Source organism: Lepidochelys kempii, chromosome 5 (genome assembly GCF_965140285.1).
Source record: "Lepidochelys kempii isolate rLepKem1 chromosome 5, rLepKem1.hap1, whole genome shotgun sequence".
In the NCBI taxonomy this organism is placed as follows: domain Eukaryota; kingdom Metazoa; phylum Chordata; order Testudines; family Cheloniidae; genus Lepidochelys; species Lepidochelys kempii.
Genome location: NC_136384.1, coordinates 51,316,936 through 51,341,596, shown reverse-complemented (window position 1 = coordinate 51,341,596; position 24,661 = coordinate 51,316,936). Strand labels below are relative to the sequence as shown.

Sequence of the window (24,661 nt, the reverse complement as noted above, 5' to 3'; positions counted from 1 at the left end):
CTCAGTCTGAGGGCATATTATCTTTCAAGAGTGAGAGTTTTTAAAAACAACAAACCACCTGATGTAGAGTTTAGTTGCATTTCTCAAATAAGGCACCAAAACTAATTTCATTTTGCCCCTGGATATACCAGCCCACCATCTTCCTGATGTATATCTACTACCAAAACTGCAACAAAGAATGCTCATTTTTGTATTTGTTTCATATATAGAGAGCCCTGCAAATCATGGATATCCATTTTATATCCACAGACCATTTTTGTGGATCAGATGCGGACCCAAATTTTGTATCTAGAGCCCCGCAAATCTGTGGATAACTGCTTTATATCCATGGACCATTTTTGCAGATGCAGATACAAATTTTGTATCCATGCAGGACTCTACATATATAGATCTTAGATACTAAGTGTGATGATTTGCCAGCACACTAACTGTTGTTTTTTTTATTAAACTGTTCTGATATGATTAGGGGATGATGCCTGTGAAAGTAAGATGCTAACTTTGCCTAATGACACTTGGATAATTGGTTGACTCTACCCTTAAGGAGGAATGAGAAATGACTGCCTCCATTCAATGCCTTCTGCCTCAAGCAGGAATTCATAGAATCCTTTTGTGTGTCCTGTGTAAACAAGGCTGTAAAGCAGCACACCATTGTACTATTAAGACATCTAGTTTTTCTGATCATTAATAAGATTGGACTGTTGCACGAGTCAGATCGTTTGGGTGCCTTGTTTGAGAACTGCAATCTTAACGCTGCAGTTCCTGATTTTATATTTTCTTCAGATCTCAATATTTATGCAAGGTAAGCCACACTCACACTGCTAAGTACTGCGACTTTACTTCACCTCCATAAAAATTCAGTAAGAAAATTTCTTTAGTTTAGCTAGTCACAGCATGAAAATGGAGAGCAAAGAAAACTTGGGGGGTGAGGGGGGGTGTTACCCTTCTTGAGGTTGGCTGGAAGAGAGGTTCATTAACATACACCTTTTAAAAACCTTAGAAGGGTAGCCCTATGGGGCTTGCCAGGAGCATCCCAAGCCCTAGGAACTATAAGGAAAATTATCAAGAGCCCTCTCACACTCCAGGATCTATGCTCGTGGACAGACACAGGCAGGAGGGCCCCTAGCAGCAGAGGATTGCAGGCTTTTTGCGAGGGTCTGAGGCGCGGAGTAGAGAGGTCGGCGTAGGGAGCGAAGGGACAGCTCCCTAGGACAAGACAGCCCATGGCGGATGCAGGAACGTTTCCGCCCCACTTTCACGCGACCCGCGGGTGTTTTCCGCTCGTCGCGTGGGCCGCGGGTTGCTTAATTCTGCGCCGTGGGCGACGTGACGCAAACACGCTCGGATTCATGACGTCATGTCACAAATGCCACTAGCGTCACGAAGTCTCTTTCCCCTCACTTAGTCTCCGGTTCCGGCAGGTTCTCCCCGCCATTTAGTCTGGGGTAGGGGTCGGTCTTCTGTCCAGACGCCCTGCAACTTGCGTCCTCCCGGCCAGGCCACGCCCCCAAAGCCAGCGCCCCTAGGCAGAGCCTCTTGCCCGCGCGCCAGGCGGCTTCCTTCTCCGGGACACTGGGGAAGGGGGTTGGTTTCCCAGGGAAGCGGGGCTACCGCCGCCCCCCAGAGCAACGCACGCAGCGAGCGCCGAGGGGCCGGGCACCGGCGCTGACGACGCCTCAGGGAGGCCGGTCGGGGACAAGCGTGCGACGGGGCGTCTGGGAGAGGAGGCAGGGCGCGGAGCTGGGCTCAGACGATGCCTCCGGCGGCTGCACCACTCCCTCGCCCTAACCCCAGCCAGGCCTCCTCGCCCTCGGGCTGAGCCGAGCCGTGGTTGGTTTACCACAGCTCCGGTCCCGCAGCCCGCCCAGCAGGAGGGCACCTGGCTCTTACCGAGCTCCCGCTCCATGACTGGGCGCAGGCGCCTGGGGTCCTGCCGGCTTAGCCCCGCCTCCTGTGGCCGGGACTCGATTCGGCCTCGGCCTCGGGGCGCAAGGATCCGGGATTCTCCTCGGAACAGCGGTTGCTCCTGTAAGGCAGCACAGCGTCTCGTGACTGCTAGTGCGGAAGGAAGCCGTCTTGCTCCGCGAAAGAACTAGTTCCTAGTTCTTGCTGCTTCCTTCCCAGGTGCCAGGGCCGGAAACCCCGCTGAGGGCCCAGTTGGGCACACTGCGGCCCGCCCAGCAGCCGCGCGGTTCGGCGAGGCCGGGAGAGGCCCCCCCGGCGTGTGGAGGGACAGGTGCGGCTGGGCCAGGCCCGTGGCAGCAGGGTGATGGGGCAGGAAGAGGGATTAATACCCCAGACCCCCCGAAATGGCATTTCATGGGGAAGATATTAACGGGTCACCATAAACCCCGTGCGTGCTGCTATCGCTCCCCTACGTCACCGCAGGGAGCTGTGGCGGCTGCATCACGGTGCAGCCTCCAGTGAGCCGCCCTGTCCCCAGCCGGGGGGAAGTGTCCGCTTCGTGCGCGGGCCGGGTAGAGGTAGCGCTGCCCGCTCGGGCCTTTACACTCGTTAAAAAACGGTTACGGGGCACGAGCCCTGAACCTAGAATTACGTTAAAGGGGGGGGTCACCACTTGGCCCTAAAAAACTTTTCCACGTATTTTTACATTTTTAAACAAGCAGCACAGAGCCCGGTTTAATGCCCAAACTGCAGGCGTCAGAATAAATGAGAAACTACGTTCCACGCCTCTCCTGGACAAGCTAAGGTGAATGCAGTCACTAAAGGAACTGTAGAAATTGGCACAGGTTTTTTATATCAGGGAGTATTAACACCTTTACAAAAACATAATGTAAACAGAAGTAAAACAATTAGAATGAACGCTTTAAGGTAAAGAAATATGCAGTCATAGAATCATAGTCAAAGCGCTATTGTAAGGTGTAAGCCTAACTGTTTTAGAGAGACTGTTCTTTCTGGAGTAGTTATTAAAAGGAAAATTGACAATTTATCAAACATTATTAAAAAAATTGGACATGGACTGTTTTGTGGACATGTGTACTTTGATTATTGAATAAATAGTAACTAAACTATCTATTTGTGTTGTCTAGTTTTGGTGGGTACATAATTGATGCATTATTTTTTCTGTAACTTCCTAATTTTGTTGGAACCATTCCTTGAGTTTTTTGACAATTTTTCTTTTGCCCCTCAGAGGCTTTCAGTAGTAGAGCCAGTAGTAAATAAAAGTAATTGATTTGTTTGAATAGGCCCATTTCCAGAAGGAAGCCCGTGGAACATGAGGTAATAAATATCCAACCATTTATAAAATTTGGTTATAAATTACACCCTACTAGTCACACGGGACATGTCCATCATATGACTATAACCACCTCTTTCACAACTTCTCTGATATTTATCCCCATTTAATCTCTATTTTTTAACCTGACTTGGGTGCAGTATTACTGAAACGCTTTGTTAAATATTCTTTCATCAGGCAGTAGAGGAGGTTGCTGGACCTCTTTTCCATATCAAAACTCATGCATCTAAGGAAACTTATCTATCCATATCCTATTCCGACTATGGCATAGATGGACATTTCTTTGTTTGGGAAGTTGTATGCAAAGACAAATTAGTTATATTTATGTTTCTAGGAGAAGCCATCACTTCTATTAAAGTTAGTTCTCTCTATAAAACAAAACAACATTCTAGAAAAGTTGAGAAAAATACCTATGGAAAGGTTACTAACCTTCTACAGTAACTGGAATTCTTTGAGAGGTGTCCCCCTATGGGTGCTCCACATGAGGTGTACATGAGCCTTCAAACAGTGATTTTCAGCAGCAGTGCTCATTCAGTGAGCACAGGTGCTTTAGCAATTATTGTGACCCATACAGAGGTTACAGAGGGCTACAACAGATAAACCAGCCTCACTTCCTTCTCTACTACAGTCCCATGGAGATGAAATTCTGAAGCAGAGGGAAAGGAGGGCAGTAATACAGCACCCACAGGAACACAAATCACCAAAAAAAAACAAAACCCTCATTACAGTACAAAGTAAGTAACCACTCTCCCTTTGAGTAGTGTCCTTATGGGTGCTTCACTTGACGTGATGCCCATGCAGAACCCTCTGAATGAGGTGGGAACTTTAGAACTTGGTCCTAGAACTTTACAGAATGAAAAGGTAGCATGGATTGGGGGCAGAAGCTCCATTCGAATTGGAATGGGGGCAGTGAGGGGAGGTACAAGACTTGGCTGGGGTGGTGCAGCCAGTTCCAGGCTAGGAAAGAGGGTCCTGGGGATTCCTGCCTGTTCCAGCCCCTCCAGGTCTTGCTTCTGAGCTGATCATGAGCTCCCTGGCTGGATCCCAGTCACACCAGTCCCCACTATTTCCATTGCAGGCGCTCTGACAGTTGCTTGAGAGACATGCACCAAGGCATAGTGCCTTGAGGAGATGTAAACAAAGGCCCATGTTGCAGTGTTGCCAATTTCCACAATAGGAACATCATTCAGTAGCACAGAGGTCCCCAACCTGTGAGGTGCATTCCCCCCGCCCCAGGAACGTTCAGGGGCAGGGCTGGGGCCTGGCTTCCAGCCCCAGCTTCCTTACCCGTCTGCATCCCTCCCGGAGCCACAGCCTCACTCCCAGCTCCAGGGCTTGGACAGGAGTAAAGGCAGGGGCACGAGGTAAAAAGTTTGGGGACCACTGAAATAGGGCAACAGATGTGCACTGAGATCTGTCAAGAGGGCTATGACCCTAGGTGGGTATGTCTCATTAGCAACTGCATAGCAGGAGAGCATGCAGCTGGAAATCCACTTAGTCTCTGTGTGGACACTGGTGTTCCCTTAGCTCTGTCCACTGTAGATAGAGTCTTGGGGAGGCTCTAAAAGGTTTAATCCTGTCCAAATAATAGGCTAGTGATCTCCTAACATCTAAGGTGTGAAGAGCAGCATTCACCTAGTCTGATGGGGTCTAGGGTGGAAAACTAGCAGATGAATAGCCTGATTGGTCTCTGACTTCCATATCACTCTGGGTAGGAATCACTGATGTGGTCAGAAGGATACCGTGTCCCTGAAGACAATAGCATAATAGAGCTTAATACGGTGGCTCTCAACCTTTCCAGATTACTGTATCCCTTTCAGGAGTCTGATTTGTTTTGTGTACCCCCACATTATAACTCACTTAAGAACTATTTGCTCACAAAATCAGAAACACACAAAAGTGTCACAGCCATTACTGAAAAAATGCTCATTTTCTCCTTTTTACCATATAATTAGAAAATAAATTAATTGGAATAAAAATATTGTACTTGCATTTCAGTGTATAGTATATAGAATAGCATAAACAAGTCCTTGTCTGTATAAAATTTTAGTTTGTACTGACTTCGATAGTCCTTTTAATGTAGCCTCTTGTAAAACTAGGCAAAGATCTAAATGAGTTGATGTACCTTCCGCCCGCTGGAAGACCTCTATGTACCATGGTTGAGTACCACTGACTTAATAAACCAACCTCCTAATTCAGCAACTCTTCAAGCTGAGATAATTGCCATTAGAAAGACAGTTTTCATGGAAAGTTTAAAAGCGTACAAGTAGCAAGTTTCCCATAGAGAGGTTTCATCAGAGAATTAAGAACTAAGTTCAAATCCCAAGTGTGGGGGATTCTCAGACATTCAGGAAAAGATTCAATAGATGGGAATTTGGAAGTAGCAGGATGAGCAAATACCAAGAAACCTTCCACAGGAGAACTCTTTAAACCATGATTTGAGGACTTCAATAGCTCAGACATAGGTCAGAGGTTTATTGCAGGAGTGGGTGGGTGAGATTCTGTGGCCTGCATTGTGCAGGTGGTCAGACTAGATGATGATAATGGTCCCTTCTGACCTTAATATCAAGGAGTCTATGAGAATGAAATAGTGTGATGGCCAGTAGGTGGACCTTAATGGGGCTCAAAGAGAGAATTCCTTTCTTCAGCGAACAAAGATACTCCAGAGCCTCCAGGATGGAACAGTTGACAGGAGACAGGCGATAGTAAGTGCACCAGTGATGAAATTTTTTCTATTTCCCAAGGTAAGTTTTCCTAGTGGATTATTTTCTGGTGTTCATTAGGACTTTTTGAATCTCTCTGGAACAGGAGAATTCTAGACCCGAGAGCCATCTAGGAATCAAGCCTTGAGCCATAGTGTTCAGACTGGGATGACAAACATTCCCCAAAGCTTGAGTCAGAAGACTGGGCATCAGCAGGAGACTGATGGCTGGCTGAGAGGAGAGATGAAGCTGATAAGAAAATCACACCTGTCTTGGCCAGAATGGTGCAAGAGTACCATGGTTTTGTCCTGTTTGATTTTATTTAGAAATCCTGATGATTAGCAGTGTTGGAGAAGATTCTTCAACCAAGAGAAGAGAAAGGCATCCCCCAGAGAAAGGCAACTAAGGCCTTCCCGGGAGCTGAATTTCATACATTTCTGGTTGGCAGTGATGGTAAAAAGGTCTCCAATGTTCAGAAGACCCCAAGTAAGGAATACCTGTCTGAGTGTGGATCTGTCAAGTTCCCGGTCTTGATCTTGACTGAAGTATTAATGAGTCAGTCATCTAGGGTGTTTTGAAAGCTAGGCAAACTGCTGAGATGAGGATTCAGTGGACTGTGCATCATTCCATAACCTGATTACCTTTCAGAAGAGGGAATAGGATCTTGTTCTCCCTGTCAATTTATGTAGTATATACTGGCCTGGTTGTCTGTCATTACATGGACAACTGGGCATTTTACCATGGGGAGAAGTTTATCTCACGCCCCTGAGCTCCTGAATGTTGATATGTAGGGTAGACTCCTGGATGGACCATCTGCCCAGCATACTGTGATCTTGTGGATAAGTTTGCCATCTTAGAAAAAATATGTTCAAAACTATTGTGACAGTGTGAGGGACGGTTGAAGGGAACTCCTGAGCATACCTTGTGTGGATTCTTCCATGAGTTGAGGGACATTAGCCCACATTTGGGACTAGAGAGCATCATGTTCAGACTGTTTCTGTTGGGGGTATAAACTGTCCTGATCCTGTCTTGGAAGCAACACAGGTGTAAGTGGATGTGTAGCATGATGAAGGTACATGCTGCCATATGCCTGAGGAGCTGTAGGCATGATCTGGCAATGGCCCATAGGTTCATTTGAACTTACGCAATTAAGTCGGTCAGAGTGAAAAATCTGTCCTCTTGTAGGTAGGCTCTGGACATTGTGACATGGAGAATGGCCCCTATAGAGATAAGAGGGAGGACTTGGCAGTATTGAGCTGAGGGTTGAGCATGTGGGAGAGACAGAGCCTTCTTTACAGCAGTTTGAACTTCAGTATAGGAATACGCCTTGAGAAGCCAGTCAAGATAACTGAAGATTATTCCCCATTGGTGAAGCTGTGTGGCAACTATCGCCATAACTTTCATAAACACTCCAGGAGTCCAAAAGAGAGGACTCGGTGTAGATAGCAGTCCTGATCTATGTAAAAGCATAGGAATCTCTAGAGAGAGGGGATTTTATCATGGCATGAAAGTATGTCTCTTAAATGACAAGGGTTGCAAAGGTCATTCAGATCCGGGGTGAAATAGCTGCAAGTGTTACCATCTTGAATTTTTGTACCTTGATAAAGGTATACAACATCCTGAGATCTAGAGTTGGCCTCCACCTGCCCTTTTTTTGGGGGAACCAGAAAGTATCTGGAATAAAATCCCCATCCTCTATACTAAGTGGGAACTGGTTCCATAGCTCCTATGCAGAGGAGGAAGAAAAATTCTTGTCTGAGGAAAGGCTCATGAGATGGGTGCCTGAAAAGGGATGAGATAAGAGGGAGTGATGGAGTGGAAATGGATGTTATAAACTCCAAGATCTATCTGTCAGAGATAATGTGGTCCCATGAGATGCAGAAATAGGAGAGACTATCCCCAAAAGATGGGAGGATGGAAAGGGCAGGATGATACAACAGCAGACCCAGATCGTGGGAGTGTTTGTGGCCCTTGGCTGAGGTGTCAAAATGAACACTTCATAGATGATGGCTACTGCGTCCATCCAAGTGTAGCAGTGACAACTTTCCCCTCTGCATTCTGGGTTTCTTTTTAGGTGGCTCAGATGCTCTATGGTAGGTGAAGAAAAAAACGGTTGCTTGCCTGTACACTAACTGTTGTTCAAGGTAAGTTGTGCACTTATACATTCCACTGTAGATGTATGTGTTCCCAGTGTACTACAGTAGAAGACTTTTGCCAGAACTACTACTAGGCATAGGCAATGTCTGCACCCCTACTCTCCTCAGGCTCTCAGGCAAGGGCATAAAAGGGGCACGTCTGCCACCTCCCTCTCCAGTCTTTCACATGTCCAACTAGTGGGGAGGGAGGTCGTGGAAAGTATAGAAGCAAAACGTCTCAAAGAACAACAATTACTGTGTGGTAGGGTGACCAGATGCCCCAGTTTTATAGGGACAGTCCCGATATTTGGGGCTCTCTCTTATATAGACGCCTATTAGCCCCCATCCCATCCCAATTTTTCACACTTTCTATCTGGTCACCCTACTGTGTGGATAAGTAACCATTCTCTCTCTTTTGAGTGATTGTGCACATATACATTCCACTGTAGATGACTCATCAGCAGCTCCCTTACAGGTGGAGTGACTTTGGATCATCTAAGCTAGAGACTGTAACACTGACTTGCCAAAGCCACATCATCATGAGTGGAAAAGATATACACAGAGGACCGTGTCAGTGCCTTGCATATATCAGTTACTGGAACATTGCTCAGAAAAACTAATGAAGTGGATTGAGTGAACCATTATTCTCAATGTAGAGGAGACTTAAGCAACATTGTAGAAGAGCTTAATGCAATCAGAAATCCAGTGTGAGATTCACTGAATTGACAGAGATTGACCTTTAATTCTCTCAGCATAGGTTACAAGAAGCCAGGGGGTGAGAAGTATTTTTTGCTGTCCAGATAGAATGCGTGGGCTTCACAAACACCCAAGGTATGAAGTGTTTTCTCAGCTTTAGATGAATGAGGTTTCAGGAAAAATACTGGAATATTAATTGTTTGGTTTAGATAGAAAACTGACACTACCTTAGGCCAATCCATAAATTTATGCCTAAGGGGAACCATATCCTTATGTAATGACAGGTTTCAGAGTAACAGCCGTGTTAGTCTGTATTCGCAAAAAGAAAAGGAGTACTTGTGGCACCTTAGAGACTAACCAATTTATTTGAGCATAAGCTTTTGTGAGCTACAGCTCACTTCATCGGATGCATACTGTGGAAACTGCAGAAGACATTATATACACAGAGACCATGAAACAATACCTCCTCCCACCCCACTCTCCTGCTGATAATAGCCCATCCAAAGTGACCACTCTCTTTACAATGTGTATGATAATCAAGTTGGGCCATTTCCAGCACAAATCCAGGTTCTCTCACCCTCCACCCCTCCGCCCCAAACTCACTCTCCTGCTGATAATAGCCCATCCAAAGTGACCGCTCTCTTTACAATGTGTATGATAATCAAGGTGGGCCATTTCCAGCATAAATCCAAGTTTAACCAGAACGTCTGGGGGGGGGGGGGGGGGGAGAAAACAAGGGGAAATAGGCTACCTTGCATAATGACTTAGCCACTCCCAGACACCACTGACTTCCTGAGGAAACTACAATCCATCGGTGATCTTCCTGATAACACCATCCTGGCCACTATGGATGTAGAAGCCCTCTACACCAACATTCCACACAAAGGTGGACTACAAGTCGTCAAGAACACTATCCCCGATAACGTCACGGCTAACCTGGTGGCTGAACTTTGTGACTTTGTCCTTACCCATAACTATTTTACATTTGGGGACAATGTATACCTTCAGATCAGCGGCACTGCTATGGGTACCCGCATGGCCCCACAGTATGCCAACATTTTTATGGCTGATTTAGAACAACACTTCCTCAGCTCTCGTCCCCTAACGCCCCTACTCTACTTGCGCTATATTGATGACATCTTCATCATCTGGACCCATGGAAAAGAAGCCCTTGAGGAATTCCACCATGATTTCAACAATTTCCATCCCACCATCAACCTCAGCCTGGTCCAGTCCACACAAGAGATCCACTTCCTGGACACTACAGTGCTAATAAACAATGGTCACATAAACACCACCCTATACCGGAAACCTACTGACCGCTATTCCTACCTACATGCCTCCAGCTTTCACCCTGACCACACCACACGATCCACTGTCTACAGCCAAGCTCTGCGATACAACCGCATTTGCTCCAACCCCTCAGACAGAGACAAACACCTACAAGATCTCTATCAAGCATTCTTACAACTACAATACCCACCTGCGGAAGTGAAGAAACAGATTGATAGAGCCAGAAGAGTTCCCAGAAGTCACCTACTACAGGACAGGCCCAACAAAGAAAATAACAGAACGCAACTAGCCGTCACCTTCAGCCCCCAACTAAAACCTCTCCAGTGCATCAGCAGAGATCTATAACCTTTCCTGAAAAATGATCCCTCACTCTCACAGATCTTGGGAGACAGGCCAGTCCTTGCTTCGAGACAGCCCCCCAACCTGAAACAAATACTCTTCAGCAACCACACAACACACACACTAACCCAGGAACCTATCCTTGCAACAAAGCCCGAAGCCAACTCCGTCCACATATTTACTCAAGTGACTCCATCATAGGACCTAATCACATTAGCCACACCATCAGGGGCTCGTTCACCTGCACATCTACCAATGTGATATATGCCATCATGTGCCAGCAATGCCCCTCTGCCATGTACATTTGTGTAGAGACTGTCCGGTTTGGCCAAAGAATAAATGGACACAAATCTGACATCAGGAATCATAACATTCAAAAACCGGTAGGAGAACACTTCAACCTCTCTGGCCACTCAGTAAAAGACTTAAGGGTGGCAATTCTGCAACAGAAAAGCTTCAAAAACAAAAAAATACACACACACATATATATATATATATATACACACACACACAGAAGGTATATCTATTTATCTCTTCTTACTATATGTTCCATTCTATGCATCCGATGAAGTGGGCTGCAGCCCACGAAAGCTTATACTCTAATAAATTTGTTAGTCTCTAAGGTGCCACAAGTACTCCTGTTGTTTTTGCGGATACAGACTAACACAGCTGCTACTCTGAAACCTGAATAATTTAAGACTATCAAAGGGGTTGTCTTCTACAGTGTTTTGGATTTCACGCTTTAATCTTACAGACTGCAGCCATGTGGCTCAGCTCATGACTTCAGCTGTGCCGATGAAATGGGAGGCTGTATTGAGAGTTATCCTTGCCAGAAGCTGTCCCTCTGTGATGAGGGCCTGAAATAGTTCTCTATGCTCTGATGGGAGATCTTCGTAAAGGAATTAATTCTAAATAGCTAATGTGATTATATTTTGCAAGAATTGTCTGGTAATTAGCAATTCTGAAATGCAAAGTGGCAGGTAACTCTTGTGACGAAAGATATCTAAGTGCTTTGAATCTTTATCATACAGGGTAGCCTTCAAATTGCATTGTCCGTTGAATATTTATTTACTGCATCGACAACTAAGGAGTTGGGACAGGATTGGCAAATAAAAATTCTGAATCCCTAGCTGGAACATGGTACTTTTTTTTTTTTTTTTTTTTTTTTTAATAAAAAAGATGGGGGCAGGGAATGCAGTGGTGGCAGGAGTTTGCCAAAATGTTCTTGGCAGGTTCTAACATCTCCTTGTATATAGGAAGAGCAACATACGCTAAAGATGGCGTGTGAAGAATGTCCAGCAGTTTATACTGAGTCTCTTGCACTTCTTGTAACGCTTTTGAAAAGTTATCTGCCACTCTTTTCATCAATTCCTAATGTTTGAAGTCACCAGCACTAGATAAAGAGGGCCTAACAACTTCATCTCGGGAGGATGATGAACTAGTTGTCTGAGGGGTAGCCTCTTTATCATTTCACCTTTCTTGCTCCTCAGACGTCCCCTCCTGTGGTGGAGATTGCTACATGGAAATTGAGAGAATTAAGGAGCGCTGTCCCTAGCATTCCCTGCAAGTGCGGGGTACCATGGAGAACTGTTGTCAATAGACAGCTCAAAGGTCCTAATGTGGCCACGAGGAGAGGACAGCATAAGGGACTGATCATACCAAGGAGGTTACTGAGCAGATTGAGGTTGCACAAGACTGGAAGTATCCTTCAGTGGAGCAGCTTCAGGAGAAGCTGGTTTAGGCATGTAATCATAAGAGCCCTGAATAGAAACTTGAGGATCTGGAGAACTCTTTGCATAGTTTAATGGAGGAGCAATGGTTAGCCTCTCTGAATGCATGAGTACCAAGGAATCATGTGGTATCGGCAAGGTATTGGATACAGTGGAGATCATGGTAGCAGGAGTCTAACTGAGCTCAATAAAGGAGTGTCAAGGCTGATTCCGCACTCTGGAACTTGGAGTACAGAAGGTGGGGGCCCGCAAGGATTCTAAAAATTAATACCGGCCACTCCAGACTTGTATTAAACTCCCAAGGTTACAACTTATAGAATCATAGAATATCAGGGTTGGAAGGGACCTCAGGAGGTCATCTAGTCCAACCCCCTGCTCAAAGCAGGACCGATCCCCAATTAAATCATCCCAGCCAGGGCTTTGTCAAGCCTGACCTTAAAAACTTCTAAGGAAGGAGATTCCACCACCTCCCTAGGTAACGCATTCCAGTGTTTCACCACCCTCCAAGTGAAAAAGTTTTTCCTGATATCCAACCTAAGTCTCCCCCACTGCAACTTGAGACCATTACTCCTCGTTCTGTCATCTGCTACCACTGAGAACAGTCTAGAGCCATCCTCTTTGGAACCCCCTTTCAGGTAGTTGAAAGCAGCTATCAAATCCCCCCTCATTCTTCTCTTCTGTAGACTAAACATCCCCAGTTCCCTCAGCCTCTCCTCATGACTCGTGTATTCCAGTCCCCTAATCATTTTTGTTGCCCTCCGCTGGACTCTTCCCAATTTTTCCACATCCTTCTTGTAGCGTGGGGCCCAAAACTGGACACAGTACTCCAGATGGAGGCCTCACCAACGTCGAATAGAGGGGAACGATCACGTCACTCGATCTGCTGGCAATGCCCCTACTTATACAGCCCAAAATGCCATTGGCCTTCTTGGCAACAAGGGTAAACTGTTGACTCCTATCCAGCTTCTCGTCCACTGTAACCCCTAGGTCCTTTTCTGCAGAACTGCTGCCGAGCCATTCGGTCCCTAGTCTGTAGCAGTGCATTGGATTCTTCCGTCCTAAGTGCAGGACTCTGCACTTGTCCTTGTTGAACCTCATCAGATTTCTTTTGGCCCAATCCTCCAATTTGTCAAGGTCCCTCTGTATCCTATCCCTGCCCTCCAGCGTATCTGTCCTCCCAGTTTAGTGTCATTTGCAAACTTGCTGAGGGTGCAATCCACACCATCCTCCAGATCATTTATGAAGATATTGAACAAAACAGGCCTGAGGACCGACCCTTGGGGCACTCCACTTGATACCGGCTGCCAACTAGACATGGAGCCATTGATCACTACCCGTTGAGCCCGACGATCTAGCCAGCTTTCTATCCACCTTATAGTCCATTCATTCAGCCCATACTTCTTTAACTTGCTGGCAAGAATACTGTGGGAGACAGTGTCAAAAGCTTTGCTAAAGTCAAGGAACAACACATCCACTGCTTTCCCTTCATCCACAGAGCCAGTTATCTCGTCCTAGAAGGCAATTAGTCAAGCATGACTTGCCCTTGGTGAATCCATGCTGACTGTTCCTGATCACTTTCCTCTCCTCTAAGTGCTTCAGTATCGATTCCTTGAGGACCTGCTCCATGATTTTTCCAGGGACTGAGGTGAGGCTGACTGGCCTGTAGTTCCCAGGATCCTCCTCCTTCCCTTTTTTAAAGATGGGCACTACATTAGCCTTTTTCCAGTCGTCCGGGACTTCCCCCGATCACCATGAGTTTTCAAAGATAACGGTCAACGGCTCTGCAATCACATCTGCCAACTCCTTTAGCACTCTCAGATGCAACGCATCCGGCCCCATGGACTTGTGCACGTCCAGCTTTTCTAAATAGTCCCAAACCACTTCCTTCTCCACAGAGGGCTGGTCACCTCCTCCCCATGCTGTGCTGCCCAGTGCAGCAGACTGGGAGCTGACCTTGTTCGTGAAGACAGAGGCAAAAAAAAGCATTGAGTACATTAGCTTTTTCCACATCCTCTGTCACTAGGTTGCCTCCCTCATTCAGTAAGGAGCCCACATTTTCCTTGACTTTCTTCTCTCTGACCTTGGATGGATAGATGCTGCCACCACCCAAATGCAAAACCCCTGAGAACCCAGGTAGGCACACTTGGGAATTCTTTCCTGTGGGATACCCTCAAGCCCTTTCACGCCCCCCTTCCAGGGAAGAGCCGAGAAAGAAAAAGAAAATCAGCCGTTGTCCCCAACTAATTAAACAACATATGCACAAACCTTTTAGGACACCAAAAATCCAATCCTGTTCTTAAAAAGCGTAAATTTTATTAAGAACAAAAAGAAAGAAAATACATCCAGAATTTAGGCTTTTGCTAGATTTAAAAAACCCACTTACAAAAATTAAACATCAAGAATAACCTTCTTGAGGTCCAGCTTAAAGATTACAAGCAAAACAAAAAGCATTTGGGGTTAGCACAAAGGAGTCCACAAGTCAATAAGAAATAAACAGAAATAAACCTAATCGCAGCTTTCTAGACATTTTCTGATTATGAGGAGGTTTTAGGTATGATCTGATGATTTCCATACCTGACAAAAATCTTTTTACTGCATAGTCCCAGCCCTGTCTCTGCTCTGTCCCCTCCCTCTGGAGAACAATGGAACAGACAAAGGGAAGTTTTTCCCAATTTTAGAAAGTTCTAACCTTCCCACTGTCTCTTTTGGTCCGGCGCCCACTCCTTTCCTTTTACCTGTGGACTTTTTAACCCTTTACAGGTAAAGCAAGCAGAGAACACTACTAAGAGGGATTTTATAGCTAACTGGCTGTCTGAGTGTCCATAAAAGGGAGCTCCCTCTTTCCCCCCCCCCCCCCCGCTTCATTTATCACAAGGAGACACAGGTTCATCGGAGACAAACATAGCCCTGGAAAACCTGAACTCCTGCAGTACTGGGTGCAGTTGCACGGGAACCTGATGAACCGGGGTTGCAGTGGCCTGCAATACTGAGAATGGTGCAGGGAGAACTGTAACATCTGCTGGACTACCAATCAAAGCACCAAAGAAGTAGATGTTGCAGGTAATACTGATTTCTTCAATGCAGAGCCCATAGAGTCTCTAGTATCTTGTTCATACTTTGATACTTGTTCATATTTGTTCATACTGAAGACTTCGGTACCAATTGGTGAGTACCGTATGATTTAGATGAGCTTGAGGACTTCGATTTAAAGCTTTCTGTACCAAAACTGTTCAAACCTCTCTAGGAGGTTTAAGGAGTGTGGGGTCTCCGGCACAGCGGATCTCTTGCTGAGGAGATTTAGTATTCTTGATGAAAGACTTTCCGTCACTTGTAGGTCTACCTGACAGGGCTGACGAGACACTGGGGTGACTTGGAGACTGCTGTACAGGGACCATTTCTGCGCTTGAAGTTAAAGCTAGACAAATGGAGCACTTCATCATTTAACATCTCTCTCACCTGGAGTGGCTCTTAAAACAAATGCCGAGGGCACGTGTACCCACAAGGGAACAGATACAGTGTGAGTGGCTGTCACTAACTAGGAAGGACTCCTGGCAAGTGAGTCAGAGTTTGAAGTCTGGGGACTTAAGTATGCCCCCAAAAGTAACTAAGGCCTTGTCTAGGCTACAGAGTTGTGTCGACAAAAGTTATGTTGATGATCAAAAAAGTGCTATAACAACATCACTATCGCATGTTCACATTACGCTCCCTTTGTTGGCAGTGTGTGTCCACAGATGATGCTCAAGCATCGACAGTGAGAGCAGTGCATTGCAGCGCAGAAGACTCAGTGTTTGGCTGGATTAGAGCACTTCCAGTCTATTATTTGAGCTGACTGGCTTCACAGTTCCACATTTTGGAATAGCTATACCATCATGTTTATTAGATCTGTGCGAAGTATCTCACTTAATCTTTTTTTTTTTTCTTATTCTATATAATTTCTAACACTCTATAGTCCTCTTAAAGTTTTATGTTGGAAAGATTATAGGAAGATTTTTGAAACAAGAAAGATATCCTTCACAAAAATATTCAGGTCGATTTTGTAGCTGTTCTTCCCAACCTAGACGCTGCACACTTTCCCCAGCATGCAAATGTCTTTTGGTTTTTTTCCCCTGAAGTAATGGTTGGGCATTAAAATCATTCAGTTCTTCTGTGATGAGATTTGAATTCCAAGCTATTTTATAGAATACGTTTCCCAAGTGTTTTTTGGATGATGACTTTTCAGAGTACAACAAAGTTCTCCCCAGCATTTCAGATTTGGCATATATTACTTCAAAGCCAGATATTTTCCCAATCATGGATTAGTTTAGATACTAGTTGTAGGGAAATGCTCATGTTTGACAATACATCATTAGCATGTAAACCTATTTTCTGATAGGTTTCTGAAAGTTTTATTCTTCTGATAAATTCATTTCTTATCCTCTGTGTAAAAGGCTACCTGCCCAATGCAAAAAGTAAAGACGACAATGGACATCCCTGCCTACCTCTCCTGTGTAATTCAAAGACGGGAGATTTAACCCCATTCAGGCTCTCAGTTGCTTTTTGTCTGGTATAAACGGTGTTATGGTTTTGTCACAGAAATCGTGAATTTGAATAAAGTTTGTGGAAACCTTGAACACTGCTGTAAAAACACATTTGATTAGGCCCCCAAACAAGCGGCATGCTGATTCTGTATGTGAGGTTGCAATGCCACTCATTTGGGGGCCTAATCAAATGTAGTGGCAGTCTCTGAAGCTGTTGACAACTTTATTGATTTACCTTACTCATCACGCACTGTTCTTAGTTTCTGGCAGCATAGACATACGTATGCCCATCATTGAAGGGTATAGCTGCCCTCTGAGGGACAATATTTGAAACCCTGAAGACTTTTGCTCCATCATAAGAGCTGAAAGCCCAGTACCTGGCAATCAAAAAACAAAATTTTACCCACAATAGAAATCTATACAAATTATCCTAACTACTAAAGAGATAACTATATACAATAAATTTGTTTAAAATGTGCAAGTGCGCATCAGGTAGAGATGCTGCTTGCAGTAACACCTCACAGCCCTGGGCTGTAAGAAGGAACTCAGGGATGTTTGGCCCTGCTGTGCCCTTTTTGCCCTCTGGTGCGTGGTGGGGTGCAGGATGTAAGTGCAGCCCCAATGGCCACTGCTAGCAAAAAAGATGCTTACCTTACCAGCCAACATGGAGAATGAAAAAGCAGAAAGGAGAAAGTCCCAGCAGGAGAGGGAGGAGATTCACCAGGACACAGAGGGTCTTCTCCGGCAACAAACACAAATGCTGCACTTTTGTTGACCTATAGGTTCAACAATCATGGGCTCGTCTACTGTTGCAGTCAATGGAGAACTCAATTTTAGCACCTCCCTGCACCCCTACAATATTCCATGTGACATCAGAGGCCACTGCCTTACCCCAACCAATCTCCAAAAGGGGACAGTAAAGATGACCCACAGTTTCACATATTCAGCAGTTGTGGCTCTCACAGGTCAGTGTGTGTAACCCAAGTGGATTGAAGTGGACATAAGGGTTCTTTCTCCTTGCAAAGTTCTGTTAATTTGTTTTATTGTCTTTATTTTTAACTTACACATAGTTTCTTTACTGGTTTTGGTATGCAATAAATGTATATTTTTTGGAAATTCATCTTGATTTTATAACATACTGCAGCTGAAGAGCCTTTAACAAGGAACAGCTTGAGCTCCCAAAACATGAGTACAATAATAGAATTCAATGGCTGGAAGTCAAAACTCAAAGTAAAACTGGAAATAAAGTGCAAATTTTTAACAGAGGATAATTAATCACTGGAACAATTTAGCAAGAGATGAAGTTTTTTCCATCATTTGGTCTTTACATGGAAACTGACTGTTTCTGAATATGCCTTAATTCAGGGATGTCAGACGTATAGGCCCAGCCTGTGGACTGGCTCAGGCCCAGAGGACACTTCCCCCCCTGACTTACTGCTCCTTCTTTAATTTACAAAGGCATCCACCACCATGCATTTACTTGCCTTCTTCATGTTGGCTGCTATATTGACCCTCTAGGTCCTCTGTTCACAATCCAATGCAGCACTGACTTGCAGGATAGTACTGAACATACCCTCTTCTTTCTCCTCTTCGGGTCTGGCATTCCAAGCAAGTGGAGGGGCACCCCTCAAGGCTGCAATGACAGTAGCTACAGATAACACACACAGATGTATCACTTTATTTATAGTCACATAGGAAAATAAAAGCTAAATTTCAGAACTCCCTTTCCTTACTCCTATAAGCATTTTCAAATAAGACATGCTTATTGACACTTCAGCTTTGGAGCACCCCTGCACATCACAATTCTCCTTTCTCCAGTCCCAGCCATGAGTATGACCCAGCCAGGACAGGGGTGGGAGGAAGAAAGGAGAGTTGTTCAGTTGCATAGAACAGAATTTCAGCCTTTATTTCCATGGGTATGAATACAAGCAATGGCACTGTTTTTCACAGGAGGCAGCGATTTTAGCAGATCTCTCACTCCTGAGTTTAAAAAAAGGCACTCGTAGCACAATGGCTGTTGGCATCCCAAAGCAACCAGGGCCTGTATGCTGCTCGCCTGTTTACTGTGACTGTGCCGGCCAAAGTCATCACAGAGTGAGGTAGGAAAGTATCCTATCAGAGTTAAAAACAAGGCTGCCATCCCTAGAAACCATCAGGAGAGAGCTGCAGAGTACCTCCATGAAAGTTTTATCAAGATCACTCGAGGATACAAGACACAGCATGTGTACATGAACAAACTGCTCCATACCTCCCATCCCCAAATTCAGGAGAATGACAGGCGGATACCAACTCTACCCCCTTTTTTGTATTGCTGCCTTGTCTAGTACAAATAAAACAACGTAAAGTCAATACCTGTGTGTCCTGCTAAGTCAGAGTGTGGCCAAGCATTATATTACATTTAAACACCATGAGGAAAAATGCATGCATACACTTACCCAAGGTTCCTTCCATTGCACTGGGCTTGTCTGTGCTTGGCTGGTGGGACTGGCTAGTCTCCGGTGGAGTCTCAACCAGGTCTTGGCTCACAGCATAGGCATAGTTGGACCCTTACCCTGCTGCAGGTCCCCCATCCTCTTTTTCCTGCTTGCTGTTAACAACAGGGGTCTCTGTCTCCAGCTCCTCAGAGGTATCTACATTGGTCTGCAGGGTGCTGGTGGGGTCTCCATTAAGTATGGCCTGCAGCTTGTTGTAAAAATTGACAGGTCTGTGACTTGGCAGCAGATCGACTGTTGGCCTTCCTGGCCTTGTAGTATGCCCACTGCAGTTCCTTTGCTTTCATGCAGCACTGTACTCATTGTACCCCCTGACCTGCTTCCCCTGTGAAATCTTTTAATAAATATCCATGTTGCCATGACAATTCCCTATCTGTGCTTGCAGAGTTTCTTCTCCCCACAGGCCCAGGAGATCCAATACCTCCCATCTGCTCCAAGCAGGAATGCATCTAGAGCATTGAGCCAGGCTGGTCAGTTGAGCACTTGTGCACAAGGAAGAGCTGCTAGGTGTGCTCGCCAAGCTGGGCAATCAGGAAAAGGCATTTCAAAACACAAAAGATTTTTAAAGAGGAGGTTTGGCTTCCGGTCTCTGACCCCTGGGCACTGGAGTTCACAACTGTGAGACAGCTGCTGGAATACTATTGAGGTTGAAAGACATCACACAGTGTTTACTTTTGCACTGTGTCGACCTCAATAGGTCAACCATAGCTCAACACTATTTGGGAAGGTGGTGTTATTGCATCATTGTAACGGGGTGCTCACATTGGCTAAAGAAAATTTTCAGTGTAAAGACATATACAGCTAGGTTGATGCAAGGTGACTTACATCAATAAAACTTTCTAGGGTAGACCAGGCCGTAGTTATTTTGGTGTATGTCTATGCATTGTCCCCACACAGATGCAAAATAATTAAGTTGGGTTTTATTTGTATCTTTTGTTATTTTGGTGCAAGTCTGCATGTGAAGGAGACTGATGATAAATTGTTAATATTGATATTTTCTCCATCCTGCAGCAACAGTCTATGTTGACACACAATTAAGATAAAGGGATTTTTTGTTGGGTAGTTGGGGGAAGGGGAGTCCACACTCACACAGTCTCCAGTAGACTGTGCAGAGCTTTAGTTTGTATTCAGTTCATATTTGGTAGGGTGTTTTTCATAGGCATTAGAACTAAAAACTAAAAAAAATTAAAGCATAGACTGATTAACCACAAGCTGGAGTGCACATGGCCCTTTCTGCTTCATTCTTTTATGTTCATCACTGATTATACTACTGCACCTTTCTTAAAAGAGCCTCAGTTTTTGGACAGGAGCCATGAGTATGGTTTGTCTTCCAAACCAGGAAAGTTACTATGAAACATTTCATTCTGGTTCATTTATTTGTTGGTAAATTACAGGCTATTGCCTAAAGTTGTATTTGGACATAAACACAGCAATTCCTTTTTTAGGAGCAGTCTACACTCCAAGTGCAATAGCAGAACCAAGCAAAGAGAAACTTTGAAGACAGAAAAAAAAAAAAAGACAAAATATAGGAAACGTTTGTCAAAGATATGGTTTTTGTTTTTAACAGAAGAACAATGTTATTTTACATCAGCTGTTAGCACTTAAGTCAGTTTTATTTGTTAGTGATAATTATTAAATGAAATTGAAACATTAAATGGCAAGAGTTTCAGACATGAGTCTAATTTCCAAAAACCAATGGGGCAACACAAAAGACAAAATAATTAATCTGCAAATTGCTTTCATCTGCTATAACTGTACTTAACATTGACAAAGGACATGACAATCGTCATTTGACTACTGTTCATCCCTGCTGTCCTCTTGTTAACTATTTTCAGAAGACTGGACATCCATCTTGTTCATGCTGCCTATGTTAATGTCTTTGGCTGGTCCACAGAACTGCAATTCATCTCTGAACAAAAACTGTGCATTACTACAATGAAATACCTAGTTTATTCTAGACTAAGACCTTAAATCCTGAACCTTTCCATTAATATGGGTCTTCAAGCTGTGGGTAATAGGGCTGGTGACATTTTTATTTTATTATTTTTTTAAGTTACTAGTTGCGTTTTTGATACAAAAACCATATAAATATCCCCTATGAGAATCAAGAAGGCATCTAGATGTTTAGGTTTTTAATGATCTGTCAGTCTAAAACTCTAACAACATTTTACTCAAATGATTCGGTCTTGGATACAGTGTGTTCTGATTCTCTTCAAAGTGAACAGGTAAGTTATGCAATAGTTATCATGCCTGATCGGTGTTCACTGAACCTCGGTACTCAGGCATAAATTACAAGCATCATCTTAGTTCTTAATTGCTAATACCCCAGTATCAAAAATATGTACTATACAAAGAACCTCAAATATGCCAAAGCAATCTGATCATGAAAATTCACACTTAATACATTTTCTCCCTGAAAAATAAACAGGGCGACCAAGAGGTCCCAGAAGTTAGAGATGGGAGGAGAAAAGATATTACAGGTTTCATGCCTGACTTATTGCTACATGATTACTACTTTAAGGGTCATCTGGCCAGTTCTTAATCACTCTTGGAAGTCCCAAATTACAAAGCTACATTTAAACACGGGGGGGGGGACGGGGGGACAATTAGTGTAATACAAAAATGATACCCAACAAAGTTAGATAAGTCATTATAAATACATAAGAAAATCAGCTACACTATAAAGAGACTCAGTGTAAAAGCACAAGTTCCAAAAGCACCAACAAACATGTCAACTGTCTTGATTTTTAAGTCAGGACAAGTCCAATTATGAAATCTTTTAAAAAAAACCCATAACACACCTGGCAAAGTTTTGTTCGATTCTTCCCACACAATCAATATCTGATTGTGCAGGCAAATTCCATATATTATAAGTACGCAGTATCCGTTGTTTGCAGCCAACCCTCAGAGATTTTATATTTGGATCTCCACAGCAAGTAACAGTACTGTACCAATTAAATATACTTTACAAGATTTTTTAAAAATGTAAATATAGCTCATTTGCACATCCACATGGAGTGTCCCAGATTTAGGTTACATCTAATCATAACGACTGTTACTAAAATATTTGCTTGGGTTTAAGAGGTATATGGCTTAACCTTACAATGCACATAGTAAATGCTACAGTTTGCTTAGAGGTAATGAGTCCTTGCCTTTTTTCAGTGACTGTATTAAGTGTAAAGTTTCGGAATCTTAGGAAATCTTAAACTCTACAATCCTTCTTCTTTATGCTGGGGATGGAGGAGAGTTGGTTCATTTATTAGAAACAAAACCCAGTTTAAAAATCTATTACTAAACTTAGCTGTTGGGTTTTTTTTAAATAAACCTTAACTTTTTTTTAGTGTTGGTAGCATTACAGCTTTGGTGTTGGGTTAGTTCTAGCAAATCAGATTATACACAGTATAATATACGCTGTCATTTATATTAAAAGAGGTATTCTGTAAGAAAAAATATTAATTCCATTTCCAATGGTAAGCTTGTGGGGTCTGATGTCCCACCATGGATCACAGGAATCAGAGCACTGTCCAAGTCATTTAGATAATGCTGTGGAAGAAGTTGGCCTCCAGATCCTAACTGATACTCAACCTAAAATAAAAAGAGGTATAGTAAGTTGATACATTACACATTAGATATTAATACAAAACAAAAGTAGAGGTGCAGTAGATGCACTGTGCAAACATCACCATCTGTATAAAACAAATTTCAGCTCATGGTTGTCTATTATAAAAAGTGGTATTGAAGAGACTTTGGGCAAGTCAACACATTCACTGGCAAGAAGGTTTTGTGTTTAGAACTGAGAGACACCGCCTTCTGCTCATTGAATAACCGGCCTTCAACACTTCAAGGTGCTGCTAGTTCAGGATGCAAGCAACCAGAAATATTGTGAATTAGTTACTTAATGACAGACCATTGAAAAGTATGAAACTTTAAACAAAAAACACAAGTTTAAATTGTGGTGAGCTGTAAACTTCTGCAGCTCTCTCAGCTAAGATCTTGAAACAAAACCTAGAGTAGTTTCTCTAGGAACAACAGGGATCGAGTCTAACTCTCAGACTTGTGTTCTGAATTCTTTCCAGGTACATACATTGCTGGTAATGGACTTAGCATTTGGCGATGTGGGAAGATTTAAAAGAGCTAAAGAAGTTATACCTAAATACCATTATTTTAAGGTGGCGTGACTTTATTGAGAAAAACTGTGACCATATAGATCATTGTTGCAACCACTGTTATAATATTTGCAGCAAATATTGTACAAAGGTTGTCATGTGAGGTGTCTACGAAGGGGTTATAATTATGCTGGCTGTATGTGTGTATCATTTTTATATTTGAAGGTTATGAATATGGGCCATGTACTTGTATTTCAAATGTATTTGATTCCAAGTAGCCTCAGTGAAGCATTTGGTCAGCTTCTTGAGAAAGGACTATTCTCAGTAAGTGCCCAGTCAAGAAACACTTAACTGACAATGAACTTTGGGAGACACCAATCCACATCTGAGCTTTCCTGGGGACATTCAATCTAACACGTAAACAGTGGTGTCGGCCTGCAAACTGAGTCATACACGGACATGTGACTTGCCCATGTATCTCCAGACTCCATCTTGCTGCTGTGATTTTCCAGTGAGAACAAAAGGGGTCCTTCCATGGGCAGAGAATATAAAAGGCCCTGAAAACCCCTCCATCTTGTCTTCATCCTGCTTCTGACCTCTGAAGGAACCTTGCTACAAACTGAAGCTCTGAACAAAGGACTGAATGACCCAACCCAGCTGTGAATGTACTCCAGAGACTTGTTTTGAACCTGCAGTTTATTCCATCACTGCTACAAGCCTGAACCAAGAACTTTGCCATTACTATATGTAATTGATTCCATTTAACCAATTCTAGCTGTCATCTATATCTTTTTTCTTTTATGAATATCTTTAGATTTTAAAATTCTAAAGAATTGGCAGCAGCATGATTTGTGGGTAAGATCTGATTTGTATATTGACCTGGGTCTGAGGCTTACTCCTTTGGGATCGGGAAAAACTTTTTTCTTTTACTGGGGTATTTGTTTTCATAACCATTTGTTCCCATAACGAGTGGCACTGGTGGTGATACTGGGAAACTGGAGTGTCTGAGGGAATTGCTTGTGTGACTTCTCGTTAGCCAGTGGGGTAAAACCAAAGTCCTCTCTATCTGGCTGGTTTGGTGTGCCTCAGAAGTAGAGAAACCCCAGCCGTAACTGCCCTGCTCTAAACAATTTGTCCTGAATTGATACTCTCAGAAGTGTCCCACCAAAGGCAGCATCATTACAGGTGGTGATATTAAATGTTATATATCTGAAATTAACAAAAATTACCATATCGGTATCAATAGAGACTCTGAGACCTATCTTATTCATTCCATTATTTTTCAGCGTTTTGAGATGTGGGCAAAGAGCAGCACTGCAAGCTACAGCAATCTCTTTTGCAAACTGATGGGGTGTTGCGCTGGATAGCTCATGGTCCTTTAGGATATAGAACACCTGA

General features: G+C 43.8%; 2 protein-coding genes and 1 long non-coding RNA gene across 7 annotated transcripts in view; 1 reads left to right on the top strand and 2 right to left on the bottom strand.

Annotated features, from left to right (window-relative positions):
• FAM151B (family with sequence similarity 151 member B) overlaps positions 1–2,037 on the bottom strand; it is a 72,586-nt gene extending 70,549 nt beyond the window's left edge. Inside the window, exon 1 of one of the 2 annotated variants that reach the window (XM_073344366.1) lies at positions 1,076–2,037. Coding sequence is in view for 1 of the 2 variants with exons in the window: in XM_073344364.1 (XP_073200465.1) it covers positions 1,888–1,903 (16 nt within the window). In the remaining variant the exon portion in view is untranslated. The remainder of the gene's footprint in view (positions 1–1,075) is intronic. The other variant, XM_073344364.1, reaches the window with a different exon arrangement.
• On the top strand, positions 1,540–20,721 carry LOC140911404 (uncharacterized). The gene is made up of 7 exons (XR_012158936.2): positions 1,540–2,707; positions 3,882–3,987; positions 6,282–6,441; positions 8,030–8,099; positions 8,843–8,921; positions 17,448–17,630; positions 20,603–20,721. It is a non-coding gene; the product is annotated as an uncharacterized LOC140911404 (long non-coding RNA).
• ZFYVE16 (zinc finger FYVE-type containing 16) overlaps positions 20,515–24,661 on the bottom strand; it is a 55,211-nt gene continuing 51,064 nt past the window's right edge. For all 4 annotated transcript variants that reach the window (XM_073344357.2, XM_073344355.2, XM_073344358.2 and 1 more), the window contains 2 exons: positions 24,493–24,657; positions 20,515–22,742 (listed from right to left, as the gene is read on the bottom strand). In XM_073344357.2, the coding sequence (XP_073200458.2) occupies positions 22,581–22,742; positions 24,493–24,657 (327 nt within the window). In that variant the 3' untranslated portion in view covers positions 20,515–22,580. The remainder of the gene's footprint in view (positions 22,743–24,492; positions 24,658–24,661) is intronic.